Source organism: Astatotilapia calliptera, chromosome 10 (genome assembly GCF_900246225.1).
Source record: "Astatotilapia calliptera chromosome 10, fAstCal1.2, whole genome shotgun sequence".
Lineage (NCBI taxonomy): Eukaryota > Metazoa > Chordata > Actinopteri > Cichliformes > Cichlidae > Astatotilapia > Astatotilapia calliptera.
The window spans coordinates 33,934,454-33,955,371 of record NC_039311.1 but is presented as its reverse complement, the minus strand read 5'-3'; the positions used below and the strand labels follow the sequence as shown (position 1 = coordinate 33,955,371).

The 20,918-nt window shown below is 46.3% G+C and overlaps 1 protein-coding gene across 2 annotated transcripts; it reads left to right on the top strand.

Annotated features, from left to right (window-relative positions):
* Positions 1–14,495: 14,495 nt before the first annotated feature.
* Positions 14,496–17,229, top strand: rps14 (ribosomal protein S14). 2 transcript variants are annotated; one of them, XM_026180976.1, is made up of 5 exons: positions 14,496–14,576; positions 15,683–15,837; positions 15,919–16,080; positions 16,618–16,694; positions 17,117–17,229. In XM_026180976.1, the coding sequence occupies exons 2-5, from the start codon at positions 15,689–15,691 to the stop codon at positions 17,182–17,184; spliced, it is 456 nt and encodes a 151-aa protein (XP_026036761.1). In that variant the 5' UTR covers positions 14,496–14,576; positions 15,683–15,688; the 3' UTR covers positions 17,185–17,229. The 2 variants fall into 2 exon arrangements, with proteins under 2 accessions (XP_026036761.1, XP_026036763.1); XM_026180978.1 differs by having other exon boundaries at positions 14,502–14,576; positions 15,686–15,837.
* The last annotated feature ends 3,689 nt before the right edge of the window (positions 17,230–20,918 follow it).

Here is a 20,918-nt window from a genome sequence, read left to right as displayed (position 1 = left end):
CATCAGAAATAAAACTCTTCTTCATAGTTATTCATTTTAAAAAGCATCTCATTCCCCCTTTTTTGTTTTATGTTTTTACAACTTTAAGCCTTTGTTTACCGTATTTGCCTCGTATGCTTCCAGAGTTTATACATATATACTACTGGCACAGCTCTTAAACTAGCATGTTAGAAACATGGTGAAGCCCAGTTATTCAGCTAAACCCTCGGGTGACCCAGAGCTCACACATGGATCGTTTTAAACTGGTTAGCGGCTAAAGCAGCTCGTGGCCTTCACGATGACATTGTCTAATGGAGAAACTTTATTTAAACTGTGCGTGCTGCACATGAACACTCATCTGCTTCCATCGGGCTTGGAGAGCTCTAGAAGCTTCCACCACCCTCTGACCTGTGATCTTCCATGAACAGCCACACCTCTGCTCAGATCAGCCCCACCCCTCCCCCACAGCCACCGCCACCACATATCCTAATGAGGAAGGCCTTAACGAGGCGTGTATCTACCTGCCTGCTCTCCGCTCAGAGCATCATTAGCAGCACAAACTTTGCTGTTCACACTGAGTTTACAAGGTTCAGATTTAGGAGCTGCCTCTTACCTGTGAGGGAACAAGGAAGTAGGGAAGGAAGAAAGGAGTCAAGGGACTAAAAATAAAAACAAAAGAAACCAAGAAAGGAATAAGGAACACACACACACACAAGCCTGTCCAGCTATCTTAGTGAGGACCTTCATTGACATCAGAATCAGAATACTTTGTTGATCCCTGAGGGAAAGTATTTTTTTGTTACAGTGCTCCATTATAAACAATGGTTTCCCTAGCACCTGACCCTAACCATTAAAAATGCCTAACCCTAAACTTAACCATAACCTAATTGTAACCCTGACACTAAAACCACATTTTGAGCCTCAGAAAGGCTTCAAACTTGTGAGGACTGTGAGTGTGTGTGAGTGTGTCCTCACAAGTGACCGCTGGTTCTCACAAAGATAGCTAGACAGGAACAGACACACAGTCACACACACAGACACACACACAAACACACACACACACAGTCTCACAGACACACACAGACACACACACACACACAGACACACACAGAGTCTCACAAACACAGTCAAACACACAGACACAGTCAAACACACAGTCTCACAGACACACACAGACACACAGACTCACACACACAGTCTCTCACACACACAGACACACACAGACACACACACACACAGACACACACAGACACAGACTCACACACAGACACACACACAGACATACACAGACTCACACAGACTCACACAGACACACACAGTCTCACACACACACACAGACACACACAGACTCACACACACACACACACACACACACACACACACACACACACACACACAGACACACACACACACAGACACACACAGACACACACAGACACACACACACACACAGTCTCACACACACACACAGTCTCACAGACACACACAGACTCACACACACACACACACACACACACACACACAGACTCACACAGACACACACAGACACACACAGACTCACACACACACACAGTCTCACACACACACACAGACACACACAGACTCACAGACTCACACACAGACACACAGACAGACACACACAGACTCACAAACACGAACAAACTCCTCTTTGATGTTTTTTACACATTCTAAAACTCCTCGATACTCAGACAGCCAATCAGAATCATCATCAGTCTCCAGTGTTGACAGGAATGTACGGAGTCCCAGAAGTGACAAACATCACTGCCCATCATAGTGACACAAATATAGTGAGTTGTTACAGTCACACTCGGGACTGTAACAACAGTTACTGAGCTATAGATTTCAGACGCTTAACAGCAGAAACATCCCAATGCAGTTACTGGCTGGGCTGGGAGTATTTTAAGCAATAATAAATGTACATAAACACAAACATGCAGACGTTTGATTTGATTCGGTTAACGAACACGACGCCGATCTATGGAACCTGTAGTGACTGTACATCAGCACTGATGTGTCGCTAAGCTTCAGCCAATCACAAACCAGTACAACAGAGAAAAAGTGACTCAGACTGATGGTGAAACATCCATATATACTGCCTATAGAGTACTGCAGTACTTTAATACTAGATGAGTAAACATAAACCATTGTGAGGGTTGGATGTGAACGTGAGCTGCCGTTTCACATGGTGCTTTTTGACTCTTCTGGGCCTCCGTACTGCAGGAACTCAGACTGCCCCCTGTTGGTCTGTTGGTGGCGTGGTCGCGGTGTGAAACCTCATATCTCCGTGTGGTTCTTTTCTTCCTGTCGTTGTTTTTTAGAAGCCTTAATTATGGACTAACTTAATAACTTAAACTTTACCTGCATCTTGGATCGTGGCTTTAGTTATCGATCTGCCGGCTCAGAGTCTCTGAGTCGGCGCCATTTTTGGTGGATTTTCTTTGCGGTGGTGTAAAACGGTTGGATGTTTGGCTGGAGTTCTGCAGGGAGGGCTTGTGTTTCTTCCTCTTCAGTGTTTCTGTACAGATTTGTGATTTTCTGCATGCTGGAACTGATTTAGTGTTTTGTGTTTCGGCTTCAGCCTCCGTGGCGTTTTGACGTTCGCTGCTGTCGGCCCGCGGTCCTGCCCTCCGGTGATTTGACTTGGACTCGTTAGCTTTGTTAGCATTCCTCACCCGGAGCAATGGTGTCTGCTAGCCGCGAGCTAACAAAATGCCGGCGGTGCCACCTTTGATATTCTGCGATTTTTGAGCCGTTGTGTTTGTCTGTTACGCCCCTAGTCTAGGCGGGTAGGGACGCACATAAGGTTGGAGGAGAGAGAGACCAAATCCCCGCCCTGGTTCCCAAGCCAAACATCCAAACCAGTTGTAAGTAAAAAAAGTGATTTTATTTAAGGACAAGAAGCATAGCTCCGGGGTGAGCCCAGGCCAAAATAATAAACAAAACCAACTAAGTCCCACCAGAAAAGACTAACTAAACCCTAAGAAAGAAAAAAGAACAAACAAATGACAGAGCTATCCCTCGCTCCCTGACCAAGAAAACAGGAGAAAACGATTCCAAAAGAAAAGGCAGCTCACCCCTTCCGCTTCAGCCCACGAGTGCCTAAGCTTACAATTCACACTCCCACAAATACACAAGATAAACGCAGGCTGGGAAAACCAGGGTCAGGACTGCGACGGCTGTCAGGCTACTCGCTCGTTCCACACTCTCTCTCTCTCTCTCTGGAGCTGTCAGAGCGGCTTTTTGAATGTGGTCACCTGTTCCATGGTCCAATCAGCTCACTACTCTTCATTAGGGGAGGTACCTGTAGAGAGTCTTAAGCACAGTAAAGAGACACAGAACAAACAGCCCACACAGTGTTCTTATGGCCACAGCCGTAACACCCCCCTTCCCAAAATCAAAGACATCTCCTTTGTAGATGTTTTGGACAGTCATGTTTAAGGGAAAACACGGGATAGGGCATCCGCTAACACATTCTCTGTGCCCTTTTTATGACGGATTTCCAAATTGAAGTCCTGCACCAGGAGGGACCACCTCATCAGCCTTTGGTTCGAGTTCCGCATCCGCATTAGGAATACCAAGGGATTGTGGTCGGTATAAACAATCACAGGCGAGGGACTGCCACCGACATACACCTCGAAATGCTGCAATGCAAACAGCAGAGAGAGGGCCTCTTTCTCAATCGTGCTGTACCCTCGCTGATGGACATTGAATTTCTTTGAGAAATAGCCGATTGGGTGATCCACACCATGATGGTCTTCCTGCAGCAATACGGCACCTGCCCCGTTTGCACTGGCGTCCACTTCCAACTTAAAAGGGCGTGCAAAATCAGGGGCGGCCAGCACTGGCGCACTGCACAGGAGAGTCTTAACAGCCCGGAACGCACTCTGACACGCAGAGGTCCACACAAAAGGTCTCAACACACTAGTGAGGCTAGTGAGAGGTGCGACCACGTCCGCGAAGTTTTGACAGAAACTCCGGTAGTAGCCCACCATGCCGAGGAAACGGCGAAGCTCACGCCTAGTCTGAGGGGCAGGAAAATCCAGTATGGCCTGGATTTTGGCCGAGATAGGGCGCACTTGCCCCTGACCCACCTGCTTTCCTAAGTACGTTACCATGGCTTTACCAAAATCACACTTGGCGAGGTTGAGGGTGAGGGATGCCCTTTCCAAGCGATGGAACACATCAGTGAGTGTCTCCATATGCTCTGACCAGGTGTCTGAATAGACGACAATGTCATCCAAATACACTTCACACTTGCAAACGCTGCCCAGCACGATATTCATGAGCCGTTGAAATGTGGCGGGAGCGTTGCGCAACCCGAAAGGCATGACAGTGTACTGGAGAAAATGGTCAGGAGTAACAAAAGCAGAGATTTCGGCCGCACGTGATGTTAGGGGAACTTGCCAATAGCCCTTTAACAAGTCCAGCTTGGTAACGAAGGTCGCAGAACCGACCCTATCAACACAATCCTTAAACTTTACCTGCATCTTGGATCGTGGCTTTAGTTATCGATCTGCCGGCTCAGAGTCTCTGAGTCGGCGCCATTTTTGGTGGATTTTCTTTGCGGTGGTGTAAAACGGTTGGATGTTTGGCTGGAGTTCTGCAGGGAGGGCTTGTGTTTCTTCCTCTTCAGTGTTTCTGTACAGATTTGTGATTTTCTGCATGCTGGAACTGATTTAGTGTTTTGTGTTTCGGCTTCAGCCTCCGTGGCGTTTTGACGTTCGCTGCTGTCGGCCCGCGGTCCTGCCCTCCGGTGATTTGACTTGGACTCGTTAGCTTTGTTAGCATTCCTCACCCGGAGCAATGGTGTCTGCTAGCCGCGAGCTAACAAAATGCCGGCGGTGCCACCTTTGATATTCTGCGATTTTTGAGCCGTTGTGTTTGTCTCAGAGGCTTTAAGCAGCTTTTTACCGTTGGGAGAATGTAGAACTTTGTACAATCAGATTCTTAATATGACGATGATATGATTATGATTATTATTCTCGATATACTGCATTTGTATATTTACAAGCTTTTTAATGTTCGGATCAGACTTCCAGTGCTAGCGTTGTGCGAGTCCGCCTGTAGAGAACACATTGTGCACTATTAGCTTTATTATTTTGTTGAGTGTTGAGTTCCTCAGCTGCTGCTGAATGTGTTTGCCACAGCACTGCTGCCCTTTAATTTATTGACATCTCTGTGCCATTCGGCATCCCGCCTCAGAAACGCTCGGAGCTGAGGAGGCTGAATACTGAGTCAAAGGTCGGGGTGTCGGGGGATGGGCGGGGCCACGCTGAGGCGGAGCATTACACCTCTTGTCATACTGTGTCCCATTCGCTGCTAGAAACAGCTGGGAAAATGACCGGGCCGTCAACGTGTTCAAAAATCTGAGATCATATTTGTAAAGAGGCGGAGCTAGAACTGCACAGGTGTGCTGTGATCCCGGCTAGCAGTGTGCACATGTATCCGCAGGTCAAAGGTGGCCTTTAACTCCAACCAGCTGAATGAAAACACACAAAGAACAGAAAGCGTTGTGAAACGTATTTAAGCTGCTCTGACCTTTGATTTTATTCAGATTTCAGTTTTGGAGACAAAAACCTTTCCCTGTCCTTCAGCCTCCTCAGACTGAGCGTGACCACCGTGGGGACTCTGAATGGCACCTCCAGCGTGAATGGCTGTTTTCTACAATAGTCTGTGTTTTCTAAAAGCAGCACCTCCACTTTGACCTTTGACGACACTTGAAAGTATTTATTAGTGGTGAAAATACTGGTGGACGCACAAACGTCCCCACAAATATCTGAGATGTCATTTTTTAGAACTCTTTTGGTGTTTATGCTTGAAACTGAAAAATTCATCTTAGAGTAGATTTCACGTGTTATTATAGGAACACTGCTATGATGTTTCTCCTGTGTTTCTACTGGATGCTCAGTGGGCGTGGCCTCTCCATGTTTATCTGAACGATCCAATCCAAAGCAGGGACTTCCTGCTTCTTCAGCTGAACGTCTTCAGGTCGGATGCTAAAGATGCTCACAGGTCAGAGGTTCCTGTTTCGAAGCCTCACCTGAGAGAACAGGAAGGAGGAGGTCGCTTCAGACACCTGGGATACTGTTGGCCACGCTTAGCTCCTCTAGCCACAAGCTAAAGGGGTTTTAATCAGCTAGCATGTTAGCTTGTGGCTTACAGGTAATGGTGACAGTAAAGCTAATGATGCTAACAGACCGCATTTCCCATGAAACATCGGAATAATCAGTCTAACGACTCAGACAAGGACAGGTTTGAGCCGGGGCAGTTTTATAGACCAATGATGAAGCTTGATGGCAGCCCGCCCACAACGCGCGCTGAGGCACCCCGAAACAAAACCAACCACGAGCGCTAACAGTCCTCTCTGCTGGTGAAGGCTGATTTAAGTTTATAAAGGTCTTTTTTTTTTTTTACATATTGTTTCCAGTAAACGTCAAAGAGCGCATTAAATATCTCTCTGAGCTTTCTGTCTTCATGCTGGTCTAACTCTGGTCCAGGGAAATAAACCATCACACAGGAACTGAAGCAACACATCACAGTTTATTATCATTTAAAGCAGAGGTCTCCAACCTTTTTTGCACCACAGACCAGTTTATGCCCGACAATATTTTCACAGACTGGCCTTTAAGGTGTCGCGGATAAACACAACAAAATAAAACTAGTACCGGTATCGAAAAAAGATTTATTCATAACACACGTGAAAAGACCCAGGAAAACCGAGTAAACGATAAAAACGATAACAAAATAACGCTGAAAACCGATAAAAACCCTGAAAACCAAACATTTCACACCTGAGCCTCAACTCTTGCGGCCCGGTACCAAACAACTCACGGACCGGTACTGGTCCGAGGCCCGGGGGTTGGGGACGGCTGATTTAAAGAAGTGATGGTACAGCCACAGAAGAGTGAAAAGCCTGGTGAGTTTCAGGCCTCAGTCCCACAGTCAGAGACCACCTGGGAAAATGAGCATCCCTGATTGGCCGGCAGGTCACCAAACAGCAGTGAAACCTGAAAAAGCGCAACAGGCCTGAGAAACTAAGGCTGTTTGCCTTCAAAGTAAAAGCTGTGCTTTACTGCCACAAACAAAATATTTCAAAAGAAGCAACTTTTATTTTGAAGGTGAATTGGATCCATTTCCTGTCTGTTTCACAGCCTGCAGCTTACAGGAGCTCCACGGCATCGTATTTAACCGGGAACTTCCGCCAACCTGCAGCCAACCCTCGGCAACCGGCGGACAATCCGGTTGTTCAGTGATGACGCGACGAATCCTACTTCCGGGTCTAAAGTAGTCTGCGTTTAATATGGCTTTTGTGTTGTTAACATGTTTAATGTTTTGTATTTTCTTCTATTTAATCTCAAAAAGCTCCTAAAACAGTCAGTGATCCCTGTTGACCTCCCTCGGCTTTTATTACCGCTAATCATTTATTTAAGCTCAGTTTTTAAAACCTTAGGATGTAACTACAGCCCAGCCCATGCAGCAGTATATGAATGACTAACCTCGTATTGTGGATGGATTATCTCAGTTGTTCTCCTGGCTGAAGTTTGGTCCTTTTACAGCATCCTGCCATGCGATTACATTTGTTCCTGACCACCGAGAACACTCACGTTAACTTTTATCGAGTGGGAAAAAAGTTAGCTTGTTTATATTATGCTAACATAGCTGTGTCGCTAGCGGTCACGTAGCACATCATTATATACCAGCTAGCCCAACTTCAGTAACCCTACAAACGTCACTGCTGTTTAGTTTTCTGTCTTCATTTATGCTGGAAGTGATAACAGAGCTGTACGTTTTAATTTGTTTCCAAAACCCCGCAGTCAGGACATGCTATATTGTATTTAGATAGAAGCTAGCGAGCTAACTCCCTGCTAACTTCTAACTCCGTTAAATGTCATAAATTCCGTTTTCATGGATGCCTGGATGTTAAACTCAATTGTTACACCTGGTAGAGGAGAAGGCTGATCATTTTATTAAAGATGAAAGACTTTAGACAGTTTTTCAACTCTCAGTAATGCCATAGTGATCGTTTGATATATGGACCTGCAGCGGAGTTTAGACCCAGACACGGCTAGTGACGTCAGACTGAACGAGCGGATACTTATTGTTCCTGTGGTTGCCGGGGTTACAGACTGCTCTGTGAATCCAGAGAGGAACCAATCAGCTGACTCCTCTTCGTTGTCTTAAAACACTTCTTGAAGTCTGACTGAGGACGAGGCGTGCCAGCCGCGCTCTCGGATCCTTCTTTGACGTTTGATTAGCTTCGGTTTGATTTTATGGATCAAAAACATTTTAGTTGAACTTCAGTTTCAAACCAAACTGCAGATGTTTTGCATAATTAAATCAATTATAAATGAAAATGATAAACGAGTCTCTGTATCTGAGTGTTCTCGGCCCGTCACTGTGTGCTGGTGAAGGTTCAGTCTGAAGCTCCTCCTCCTCCATCGCCCACCATGTTGGCGCTCCGTCACATCCTGTCAGCTCGCTCTATGATGGATATTGTTCTGTACTGTAGTAACTGGACTATGCTGCATGCTCGTGTGTAACTGTGTGAGGGCGAGAGTGTGTTTGGACTTTTCTTCTGCATCGTGTTCAAAGTGTTTCTGTAAATAAACTGAGGTGGTCAAACGCTGCGCTCTGATTGGTCTGTTCTCACTTTCAGCATCCACAACAACAACAAAACATTTTTATTCAGAAATCTTCAAACACGATTCATCTGATGGACAAACAAACATTTTCTTCTTTTTGTTGTTCTATTGTCCCATAAATAAAGCATAAAAACAGGAAATCCTCCCGCACGCCTGAGAGGTTTCACTGTGATTTTAAATGACAGATTTTTCTGATTTTACTGCATTACTGTAAAACTCTGTGATTCATGTTTTATTGGATTTGTCCAGTTTCATTTGGTCCCCTGTAAAGTTAAGTCTTGGAGATGTTTCATTCTAATATCAATAATATTGTGTGAATAAATGATGAAAAGCTTCAGCTGGGAGCAGGTTTATCTCACGGGGACGAGGAGAGACCAGCCCGGGTCCGACTCCGACCCGCCGCCCTTTGCTGAGTGTCGCTCTTCACTGAGACTAAAGTCTAATAAAGCCACAACATAAATCTGGTGCTTCTAGTTTATGAACTGAGTGTGGACGGGTCTACATTAAGGGAGTAAACATGTTTATGATGATCACTCAGGTGTTCGTCACAGCTCAGTCTCAGATTAACCAATGAGCAGGTTTTAATAACTGATCAATGAAAACTGAACAGGAGGGAGGAGGAGCTTATGTCTCCGTGATGAAGACCAGCAGCAGAGTTTCTGTGGGAGAAGAAGAAGCAGGAAGGAGGATTTCTCATTGTTGGCACAACTGTACTTAAAAAAAACAATTGATTTGATTGGTCTATAGTTGCTGTAGTGGGCGGGGCAGTGCTTCACATCCAGCTTAGTGAAAAGGCCTGAGCGGCGGTGAGGCAGACAAATCTGTCCTGAACATGATTTAAAAAGTAACAAATATTAATTATATTAAAAAACTGCTCAACACCAAAGCAGTGAGCTGCAACAGCACACGCAGCAATGGAGGACGCGCCTGGCTGATCATGGTTTGAGACTCAACATCAAGAAGACCGAGTACGTGGAAGCTGGCCCCCAAAGTGATGGCACCATTAACATCGACGGGGAAGACCTGAAGAAGGCTGACCAATTCAAGTACTTGTGATCGATGACCAGTGGCAACGGGATATCCTTCAGGACGTGCGAGCAAGGGTCAATGCCGCATGGACGAAGTGGCGTCAAGTGACTGGTGGGCTAAGCGACCGTGGAATGCCAGACCATCTCAAGATTTACGAGACTGTGGTCCGCCCAGTTGCCCTGTATGGATCGGAGTGTTGGCCAGCCACCGCCACGCACAAACAGGCCCTGCACACGATGGAAATGCGAATGCTCAGGTGGTGTCTAGGCCTCACGCGTTGGGACCAAGTCATGAATGAAGACGTCAGAAAGCGGCTCGGCTGCGGGCCCGGGTCCGGATGGGCCTGGGCCCCCTTGCCCTGGTGGGTTCCAGAGTGTCGGGGTGCCTACTGGGGTCAGCGGGGGAGCTGGCCCCAGGGAGGGGCCGCTTGCCCCTCCCTTTCTTCCCTCCCCATCCTCAGTTGCCTCCCTATCCGGTTGTTCAGTGATGACGCAACGAATCCTACTTCCGGGCCTAAAGTAGTCTGCGTTTAATGTGGCTTTTGTGTTGTTAACATGTTTAATGTTTTGTATTTTCTTCTATTTGATCTCAAAAAGCTCCTAAAACAGTCAGTGATCACTGTTGACCTCCCTCGGCTTTTATTACCGCTAATAATTTATTTAAGCTCAGTTTTCAAAACCTTAGGATGTAACTACAGCCCAGCCCATGCAGCAGTATATGAATGACTAACCTCGTATTGTGGATGGATTATCTCAGTTGTTCTCCTGGCTGAAGTTTGGTCCTTTTACAGCATCCTGCCATGGATTACATTTGTTCCTGACCACCGAGAACACTCACGGTAACTTTTATCGAGTGGAAAAAAAAGTTAGCTTGTTTATATTATGCTAACATAGCTGTGTCGCTAGCGGTCACGTAGCACATCATTATATACCAGCTAACCCAACTTCAGTAACCCTACAAACGTCACTGCTGTTTAGTTTTCTGTCTTCATTTATGCTGGAAGTGATAACAGAGCTGTACGTTTTAATTTGTTTCCAAAACCCCGCAGTCAGGACATGCTACACAGCAAATTCAAAAGTGTTAAATGTTTTGGTGTTAATAGTCTCCTTGCAAAAGTAGAGTTAATTTTACTCTAAGCAGAGTCACATTCTTTTAATGTAACTCTGAGGTGTAAAATGATAGTAGTTAAAATCGAGTGTTAAAAATGAGTGTTTCTCTGTCAAATCTGGAGGTGTTACAATGGAAACATTAACTCTTGACCTCTTAACTCTGAACTCCTAGAGGGGCTATGACACCAACAGAGTAAATTCACAGACTCCGCCCCCAATCGAAGCTGAAGTGAAGCCGTTTCAGAACATTTTGCTCTACATATTTGAGTTGTTTGCCATGCTTGGTAAGTCATTTTTTCAAAGATTGTTTCAATTATTATTATTAGCTTTTACTTCTGTGGCTCTTTGGAGTTGAGACAAAGCTGTGTGAAAGGCATTAGCCATGTTGCTCGCTGATAGCATAATATTCTGTTTTAGCTAGCTGAAAGGTATTGTTTGCAGGCAAATACCACAGCCTTGAAAAAAAGCTTGCATGTGAATTTTCAGTCAAACTTTTGGTCAAATACACCTAAAACAATGTCTAGAATGTGAAATGTTGGTATAATGGTGCTACTTGAAGCCTGAAAACGATCGCCCATAAAAAATAAAAAATAAAAACGAGCAAACAGCAGTAGCAGGCGTCCTGACTGGATTCTACGTTAGCATAGATCCCTCCAGAGTTTTGTGCACACGGTTTAGGTAAAAATGAAAAAGGTTGAGGTTTTACATTTAGTTCAGTATTACCTGTTGCCTGTGTCCTTGTCTTTTGGGAAAATACTTTACACAAGTAATGGCTCAAAGAGGATTCCTTTTTTTTTTTTACTGTGCTGCAATTGTTTACTGGATTATTTGTGCCATTAATTAGTGTCAACTAATTTTTATTCAATCTCCGCACAGGATATGCTTGTGAAGATGGAATATGGGGGAGAGCAGAAGTGCGTTGAAGTTCCACAAAGGGATGAATGAAGGACATGCATATTGTATTGAAGAAATAAGTGATGAGATGCTGTTATTTGCATTTACCATGTCAGACCTTTTGATAAACAAAATTCTAATGAAAGTGAGAACATGTATACTGTTACATCTTTCAGAAAATGTTTTGAAATTGTGGTGCACAGTTCAGAATAAATGTTTTTCAAAAACATTGCATCTTTTTAGTAAATGTTTATTTCCAAAAGAAATTTCTAGAAGTTCAGAACAGTAAAATTCCCGCTTTTTAGAATGAATTAGAAGATAACTCTTACGTAGATAAACTAAAATACTCTTTGAGAGTTAATATATAAACTCTTAACACCAAGTGTTAAATTATCAACTCCAGACAGATTTGGTGTTTAACACTAAATCAGAGTTAACGTACCAACTCTCCAAAAAGAGTTAAATTAACACTCTCTGGTGTGGACCCATATAGACACTTTAATAGTGTTGAAATCAAATCCGACAGTGTTAATTTGGACATGCTGGATTTGCTGTGTATATTGTATTTAGATAGAAGCTAGCGAGCTAACTCCCTGCTAACTTCTAACTCCGTTAAATGTCATAAATTCCGTTTTCATGGATGCCTGGATGTTAAACTCAGTTGTTACACCTGGTAGAGCAGAACGCTGATCATAAAGATGAAAGACTTTAGACAGTTTTTAACTCTCAGTAATGCCATAGTGATCGTTTGATATATGGACCTGCAGCGGAGTTTAGGTCCAGACACGGCTAGTGACGTCAGACTGAACGAGCGGATTCCCGTTCTACCACACCCATCCACACACGCAGGGCTTGGGGTGCAGGTATGTCACCAGGGTGCAGGGGAGGCACGCCCCCTCTGTCCCCTTCTGACCGCCTGTGCCTCAATTTTATTCTGCAACCTAGACATCCACATTACTCACACTCTCACATAACACATACATATAGGGCCTTGGGAGTGGGCACGTTTTACAGCATCCAGAGGATGGTTGGTGTACTCCAACCCACCTCTGGCGCTGGTGCCCTACCCTCAATTTTAAATGCATTTAGACACTGAGGGTTTTCGGGAAGAGCCATGCTGCTCTCTGAGAGGAAGCTAGTACCATGCTCTCCTGAGTTTTAAATGCACTTTAGAACAGCACACAGCAACACTACATATGAGCGGGCGTAGGGAGGTTTGAGGTCTTCACTCACCCTGGTTCTGTTAGCCGTCAGGGCTGGGGGGCTGGGAGGAGGTGCTGGCCGTCAGACTGGGGTCTGGGATGCGGGGCCTCCCTGCTACTGCAGACAAGGAGGTGGTCCGCTTGCCTCCACCCCAGAGAGAAGGGTTACATCTCCTGGGTCTAGGTGCGGCTTGCCCCTCTGAGGGCGGGGGTACCTGGACCTGGGATATAGAGTATGTTTGGGGAGTGCGACTGTCTGTTCAGTGTCTATTTGTGTCTGTCTACACGTTGGGTGAGTGCCGAGTATTTGGTTGTGCATATGGGGTGGGAATGCACGTCTGTGTCCGCGTGCGCCTGTTCGTCTGTGTCTATATGTCAGGTTGGGTCTTAGACTCGACCTCTCTGGGTACATCTCAGGCCCTCTAAAGTACAGAGGCCTATCTCCCCTCACCACACTCCCTGCCGGTGGCTGATGCCCTCAGACGTTGGTGTGTTGGTGGTCCTTGTCGTCTGGGGCTGGGCGCTCATGTATGTATTTTTTTTTTTTTTTGCCTGTCCCATTTGGCTCTTTTGCATCAGAATTATTGTCTAAAGGCAAAGAAAGATGCCCAACGGATTTACTTTACCAAATTGTCAATGCCGCATGGACGAAGTGGCGTCAAGTGACGAGTGGGCTAAGCGACCGTGGAATGCCAGACCATCTCAAGATTTACAAGACTGTAGTCCACCCAGTTGCCCATTTAAAAAGTAACAAATATTAATTATTTAAAAAATTGCTCAACACCAAATACTTTGATAGTTTCCAGCATATATTTTCTTTGTTTAGCTAACTTAAAAACAAAAACATCTCCATGGGCGGCTGTGAGTGGCTCCAACAGTAAGGATGTTGCTGTTCAGGTCTCAGAGAATGGCTGCATTGATGGGGTCAGCTGTTTGTTCAGTCATTACCTAAGGATGATGCCAGACCCCACATGGGCACAGGAGCCACATGTACAAGCTGGACTTTATCAAGTTGATGAGGAGAAAAAGTGTCCACACACCACTCGTGCTCCTCAGCCTGCAGACGAGGCCCTGAGCTGAAGCCTGAAGCACCACTGGTACAAAGATGGGAGGACAGTGGATCAGACTGGTGGCAGGACAAAAATTACCACCGTCTGAGTTTTTCTCCGTTTTCTACCCGGCACGGAGAAAGGCCTTAAAAAAAAACCTTAAAAAAACACATCATCCTACCCAAACAACTGAGAGACCCCTGACACCACCAGCACCACCAAGCAGACCTCAGACACCACCAGCCATGCCCCGCAGACCCCAGAATCCCTCAGCCCCATTCATCACCCTGCAGTATCTGATGTGCATAATTAGAATTTATTAAATTAAGTCAACATTTAGATATTGAAAACAATCCATATTAACAACAAAAAACAGTTCAGTCAGCTGTGAAACTCAAGGTGAATAGATACTGAAACTAAATTAAACATCAATAATATAATATAATATAATATAATATAATATAATATAATATAATATAATATAATATAATATAATATAATAATAAAACTACAATGAAGTAAAATAAAATAAAACGTCCACGTGGCGGCAGCAGCTAGGCCTCGGTTTCCCGCCGGAAATCGTCATCTTATCGCGCCGGAAGCGGAACCTCTTTCCTTTCTTGTTTCTGCTCAGTAAAGAGACGCACACAGGTGAGTCCGCTCCCGGTTTATATCCTCTGTAATCTCTGCTGCAGGTGACCATCCGCCGCTCTGCCTGGTCGGTGCTGACCCTGCGTCTCTTCCCGCGTCTGTTGGCGTCTGTATCGTTTCTCTGGCTAAAGGTTAATGGAGGATTTTTCATGTTTTGTGCTCTGTGGGAGTTTGTGTCCAGCCGCCATCTTAGCTCCACGCGAAGCCTCCTCAAAGGGAAACAAATACAACGTTAGAGCCAGGTGTGTGTCGCAAAGGTGTGCTAAAGAAGCGCGTGAAGTTTTAGGTGAAAGAGCAGGTAGAAAAACGCTCCGTGAGGTCCTGCCGGCTGCTCGGAGTCAACACAAGCTAACAGGCTAACATTAGCTTATGTTAGCCTCGGCGCTGCTCCTGACGTTTCAAACTTTATTTAAAATGTCAGTGGTCGCAGCAAACACGCGCGTCCGAGTCTGCAGGCAGAGTCAGAACCTCCTCAACCTGGACCGGGATGGACCGGGTCAGTGACACCACGTGACCGCGCGCTGGGTCCGTTATCGGACAGAGGGCGCGTTCCAGTTGAAAACAAACGGAGCCGGGCTGTCCAGGGTCAAAGTTCAGACTGGACCGGGTCAGGGTTGGTTGTGGGTCTGATCAGGGCTCAACAGTGTGATCAGAAGCTCTCAGACTGAGGTTACTGTAGAGTTCATGTTCAGAGCTGATGTGATTGATTATTTATTGATCAGTCGAGATAACTGGCTGGTGTTTGATTGTCATATTAGTTGAGTTTTCAGAGTTGGAGGATGCCGTCTGTGATTAGCCATTTCTGTGTGCGGTGAGTTTTATTTTGGAGGTGTCCTGACTTTAATGTTGACCTGAGAGTTTCAGGATGTTAAGGTAAAACTCATAAAGAGGTCAGAGGTCAGACCTGAACAGGAAGTGGGTTTGGGGTGTGATGGAGGCATGGGGAAACGCTGCTGGAAGGGAAGGTCTCACCGTGTTACGCTGCAGCGGCGGTCTAGTCTCGATGTCTGTATAAAGAATAGCTGGCTGTGATTGGTGATTCTCTGTGTGCGTGCTCGCTGTGACCTCATGCTCACATGTGTCTGACTCCTCTTCCTCCTCCTCAGCAGAAGATGGCTCCTCGTAAAGGGAAGGAGAAGAAGGAGGAGCAGGTGATCAGCCTGGGTCCTCAGGTGGCCGAGGGCGAGAACGTCTTCGGCGTCTGCCACATTTTCGCCTCCTTCAACGACACCTTCGTCCACGTCACTGACCTCTCCGGAAAGTATGTCCCCTCCGACCGTCTGCTCGCCAAAATAAAAGCCGCTCTCTAATTGGTGCTAATGGTGTTTGTGTGTGTTTGCAGGGAGACGATCTGCCGTGTGACCGGTGGGATGAAGGTGAAGGCGGACAGAGACGAGTCTTCTCCGTACGCTGCCATGTTGGCGGCTCAGGACGTCGCTCAGCGCTGCAAAGAGCTCGGCATCACGGCGCTGCACATCAAGTTGAGGGCCACCGGAGGCAACAGGTAACCTGCACTCACCTGATTCTGTAGGCAGTGGGCTGACACTTTATTAGGTACACCTCAAGCACTGAACAGATCAATAAAATTTCAAATTACCAGGTTTAACCCAGTCAGGTGATCAGGGTTTAAATCCATGGTACTCTGCTGTACCTAATAAAGTGACAGGGGTGGAGTCAGTGAAGCAGAGTGAGTGGGTTTTGTTTTTTTGTTTTTTTTGTTTTTTTTCCATTAAATCTGCCATTTCTGTGCAGGAAGCCTCTTCATTTGATCCAAATCTGAACCAAACTCCATTCAAAAAACTGTTGATTTTACTGAAACAGTGCAGCTCAGGTGAAGTCCTCAGCAGGGTCTGTTCAAAGCTCTAAGAATAGATAAAAGTTGAGTATTTATTGTTACCTTAGTAAGTCTGACTGGTTTAACTGGAGATAGACCAGCAGCCTCTGACTGCATCGCTGCAGGTCTGGGGTCAGCCAGGCCTTTCAAACCCAGGTGTGTGTGTGTTACCTGTCCGGGTGATGACCTGCTCTGTTTTCCTTTCAGGACAAAGACTCCTGGTCCTGGAGCCCAGTCTGCTCTCAGAGCTCTGGCTCGATCCGGCATGAAGATCGGGCGCATCGGTAAGTTTGTGTTTTTATTCATATTAAAGTTTTTGACTAAAAAGCGCGCTCAGTGAGCAGGTAGACGAGGCAGCACACGTGTCACTTCCTGTGATACAGTCACTTGAGTGCGGTCGGGTTTAAGGTCGTGTGTGTGTGTTATTCTGTTGTTGTGTCATTTTCAACACCTTTATCGACCTGTCGGTGAACACCTGCGCTGCTCTCAGGTCAGCAGGTTTGTTTTCTCAGTGAGGGTCGGAAGCTTTAAACGACTCGGCGGATTTGAATTAACTTTATTCGTACATCTATCTGATTGACACAGTTTGAATCTGAGCTTTATTGACAGCCGGAACGGTGACATGTCCTTTAACTCGGCTCTACATTCGTGTGACAGTGTTGACGAGCGTCTGATCATGTGATTGTTTCTTCCTCGTGTGTTTCAGAGGACGTCACACCGATCCCGTCAGACTCGACCAGGAGGAAGGGCGGTCGCCGCGGTCGCCGTCTGTAAACTGTAAACAGCGACATTTTCACCACAATAAAAGATTAAAGTCGACTTCTGTCTCCGTGTCTCATCAATGACCTGATCACCGATCCATCGGTTTGAACTTCCTCACATGATTATGTGAACATTAATGAGCAGTGGGCGGAGCTTTGAGAAACCTTCATGTTTACAGTCAAACATTAAAATCTGATTAAAACAGTGCAAATGGGATCAGTCCACGCTAGAGACTGTTGGTGCTGGAGGTACTTGAGTACTCGAGTACTGCAGTAGTTTAAAGTACTGTGGTATTTCCTGCTGTGCTGCAGGACATGAAGCCCTTTGATTATTGGATCAGGGATTGATTGATCTGATGGAGGTGGAGACAAAATGACAGGAACACCTGAAGCTTTTATAAAACGCATGTTCGGATGTTTCCAGGTGTTGTTGTGTCCACCCTGTGGGTGTAGCTGTGGCTCTGACGCACAGCATGATGGGAAACATTCAGACCGTTTCTTCTTATGGAGGATTTGAGTCTGCGGGCCTTCGTTCAGTTTGTTTTTCTGTCGCACTAAAATAATCTGCTCGAGTTAAAATGATGACATCATGCTGACAAAGCTTTTCTTTTCCTTTTTTACAAAACTGAAACAATCATTTCAAATTGATTCACTCTGACTGTGAGTGAAGCTTCAGACACCACACTGAATCATATTTAATATTTATTTTATTTGGAAATAACGCTGATCTGTGAGGTCATTCTCAGGGCGGGGCTTCAGAGCAAGCTCAGACTGGTCACACAGGACTCTCCTCCTCCTCTGATTGGCTGAGCCTGCTGTTAGTCTTCAGTCTCTGACCACACCTCCAAACTCCTGCAGACAGATTCGTCAATGAATGAATTTAAACCTCTGTGCGGATTTTTCTGCGTAATGCTTTAGTCTGACCAGCTGAGGGCGACATTTACCATCAGCTGCTCCAACCTGAAGGGTCGATCCCTCAGGTCACCACACCTGTGTGTGTCTGAGGAGCATTTAATGTTTTACAGCTGTTTAAAGACATTTATGTTGATGGTGTCTGTCGTCTCTGCGACTCTGTGCTCAGTTCCTGTCATGTGACTAATCCTGCACAATTTACAGACCTTTACAAAAAATTTGAATATGATGAAAAAGTACATTTATGTCCATAATTCCATTCACAGTGTTGGGGAGTAATGGAATACATGTACCACCGTTACGTATTTAAAATACAAAATATGAGTAACTGGATTACACGGCGGTCTTTTCCTGTTTCATAAGGCTGAAGGGTTAGGGTGTCCACGCCGGTGAAAAACACAACACGCATTAAGAGGCCTTCGTGTCTGTGTCTCAAACTCGTGGCCCATATCACCTCTGCTTGCGGCCCGCATAATGACGTGAAGAAATGTTTAAAAAGTTATTCACAAAAATGATTTAATATGAAAGCAGCAGGCAGAGTGTTACAGGCGTCGCCCTAAAGCATGTAGCCTGATGGGCAGTGTAGTCCGTGCTGCAGGGAGGATGGACCGCTGTACCTGTGATGTGTCTGTGAGCGAGGAGGGAGGAAAAGAGCCGAAAAGTAAGAGATGTCACCGAGCAGAAACAGGAGCTGGAAGCATGTGTTCGTATTATTGTAGGGTCGACCTTACAATACGAAGCATCTTGATGCGACTGTTGTTGTGATTTGGTGCTGTATCAATAAGATTGAATTGAATGTAGAGCACCTGCCTCCTCATTGTGCTGCCTGTTTTGTGGTTGTTCTTGTGACCCTTGCTTGACCCCCCCACACACAGATGTTTGAAAGCAGTATGGTGTGACAATATGGCCATTTGCAACATTTGTACTTTGGGGTCAAAAACGACCAAAGGAAGGAGTTGTTCAGTACTATGCTATGCAGTATTGGAGTAAGTTTTAAGTAATTTTTTTTTTTTTTTTTGACTTTCTAACAGCTGTTGTCCTCTGGGGTCAAAAATGACCCCAAAGTACAAATGTTGCAAATGGCCATATTGTCACACCATACTGCTTTCATTTTTTTCTTTTTTTTTTTGCCTGTCCCGTTTGGCTCTTTTGCATCAGAATTGTTGTCTAAAGGCAAAGAAAGATGCCCAACGGATTTACTTTACCAAACTGACCATCCCAGCCTTGCCGTAATGGTCCATTTGATTCACCTTTTATTGTTTATTTTATTTTCACTTGCTGAATATGGGACAGACTTGACTGGAGGAAAGAAAAACAGCTGAGAAGAGGGACGGGGGAGAAGAGCAAAAGACAAAAACCAACAGAACGGGCAGAGAAAAAAAATGCATATATCAATCACCTGGATCACCTGCTGAGAAAGAAAAAAGAAAACAAACAGCAGAGAACAAGAGTAATAGAATAAACAACATCACAATGATATATGGGAATATGACAGTAAATACTAAATGTTAAACATTATTGTGCAGCACATAAGATCAACAGAACACAGTGTGCTTTGAGGTAGGAGCCAAAAAGGGTGTAGTTTGTGGGTGTGATCACCCGTGTGTACACCTGTGAGCATGGACGCGCTTGTTTTTAAAAGGTTCCTTCATGTAATGATCTGCTAGAGGGTGTGGGGGGGCCACAGCCCCGTCCTCCAGGGCATGAAGCAGGTATGGAGGAGATCAAAACTCCAGACATCCAGAGGCCCCCAGAACACAAGAGACCAAGGAAGACCACCAGAGGGGCAGTCGCGCCACTGTCCCAGAAAGAGCTGAGGAGAGTCCCAGATGAGGGCTCACTCAGCAGCCGCGGAGCAGAAGCCAGGGGGAGTTGCAGTGACGCGCCCGTGAGCTCCGCCGGCAGCCAGCCGTGCCTGAGTGACCGAGCCCCAGGCCGAGAGGCCGGGGGCACCCCACCTCCGAAGTGGCCCGAGCGAGCCCCAGGCTCCAGGCCCCGATAAGCGGCCGCCAAGGAGTGAGCCGGTGGGTACCTGGACGCCCATCCCCGGACACAAAGAACCACCAACGCACCGATGTCTTTGGGAGTCCGCCACTGGCAGGGGAAGTGGTGGTAGGGGGAGATAGGCCTCCAAACCTTGGAGGGCCTGAGATGTCCCCAGAGAGGTGGCGCCTGATACCCAACCTGACATATAGACACAGACATACAGGCACACACAGACACAAACATCCATTCCCACCCTCATGCTCTCATATGCACTTACTCCACACTCAACCAACGTGGAGACAGACATAAAGAGACGCTGTACACACAATCACACTCCCCAAGCGTACTCTACAAACCGGGTCTAGGTGCCCTTGCCCCTGGAGGGGGGAACTGCACCCAGACCCAGGTGGTGTTACCCTTTTCCCTGCGGTCGGGGGAGGCAGACCGCCCCGACTCCGCAGCAGCAGGGAGGCCCCACACTCCAGACCGCAGTCGGACGGCCAACTCCTCCTCCTAGCCCCCCCCCCCCCCCCCCCCTGCTCCAGCAGGCCGCAGAGAACGGGGGTGAGAGAAGACTCCAAACCTCCCTCCACCCGCTCATTGTAGTGTTGATGCATGTGTGTTCTAAGGTGCATTTAAAACCCAGGAGGGCATGGAGCTACCTGCCAGAGAGCAGCAGGTAAGCGCATGGTCCCTCCTGCTGGCCCTCAATGTCTACGTGTATTTAAAATTGAGAGGTGGGCAACGACGCCAGGGGTGGGGTGACTCTGTCCAACAGAACATCCAAGTAAACCAGGGAACTATGAGATAAAAACATGGGCAGCATGTGATGCAGGTCCAGCTGTACAT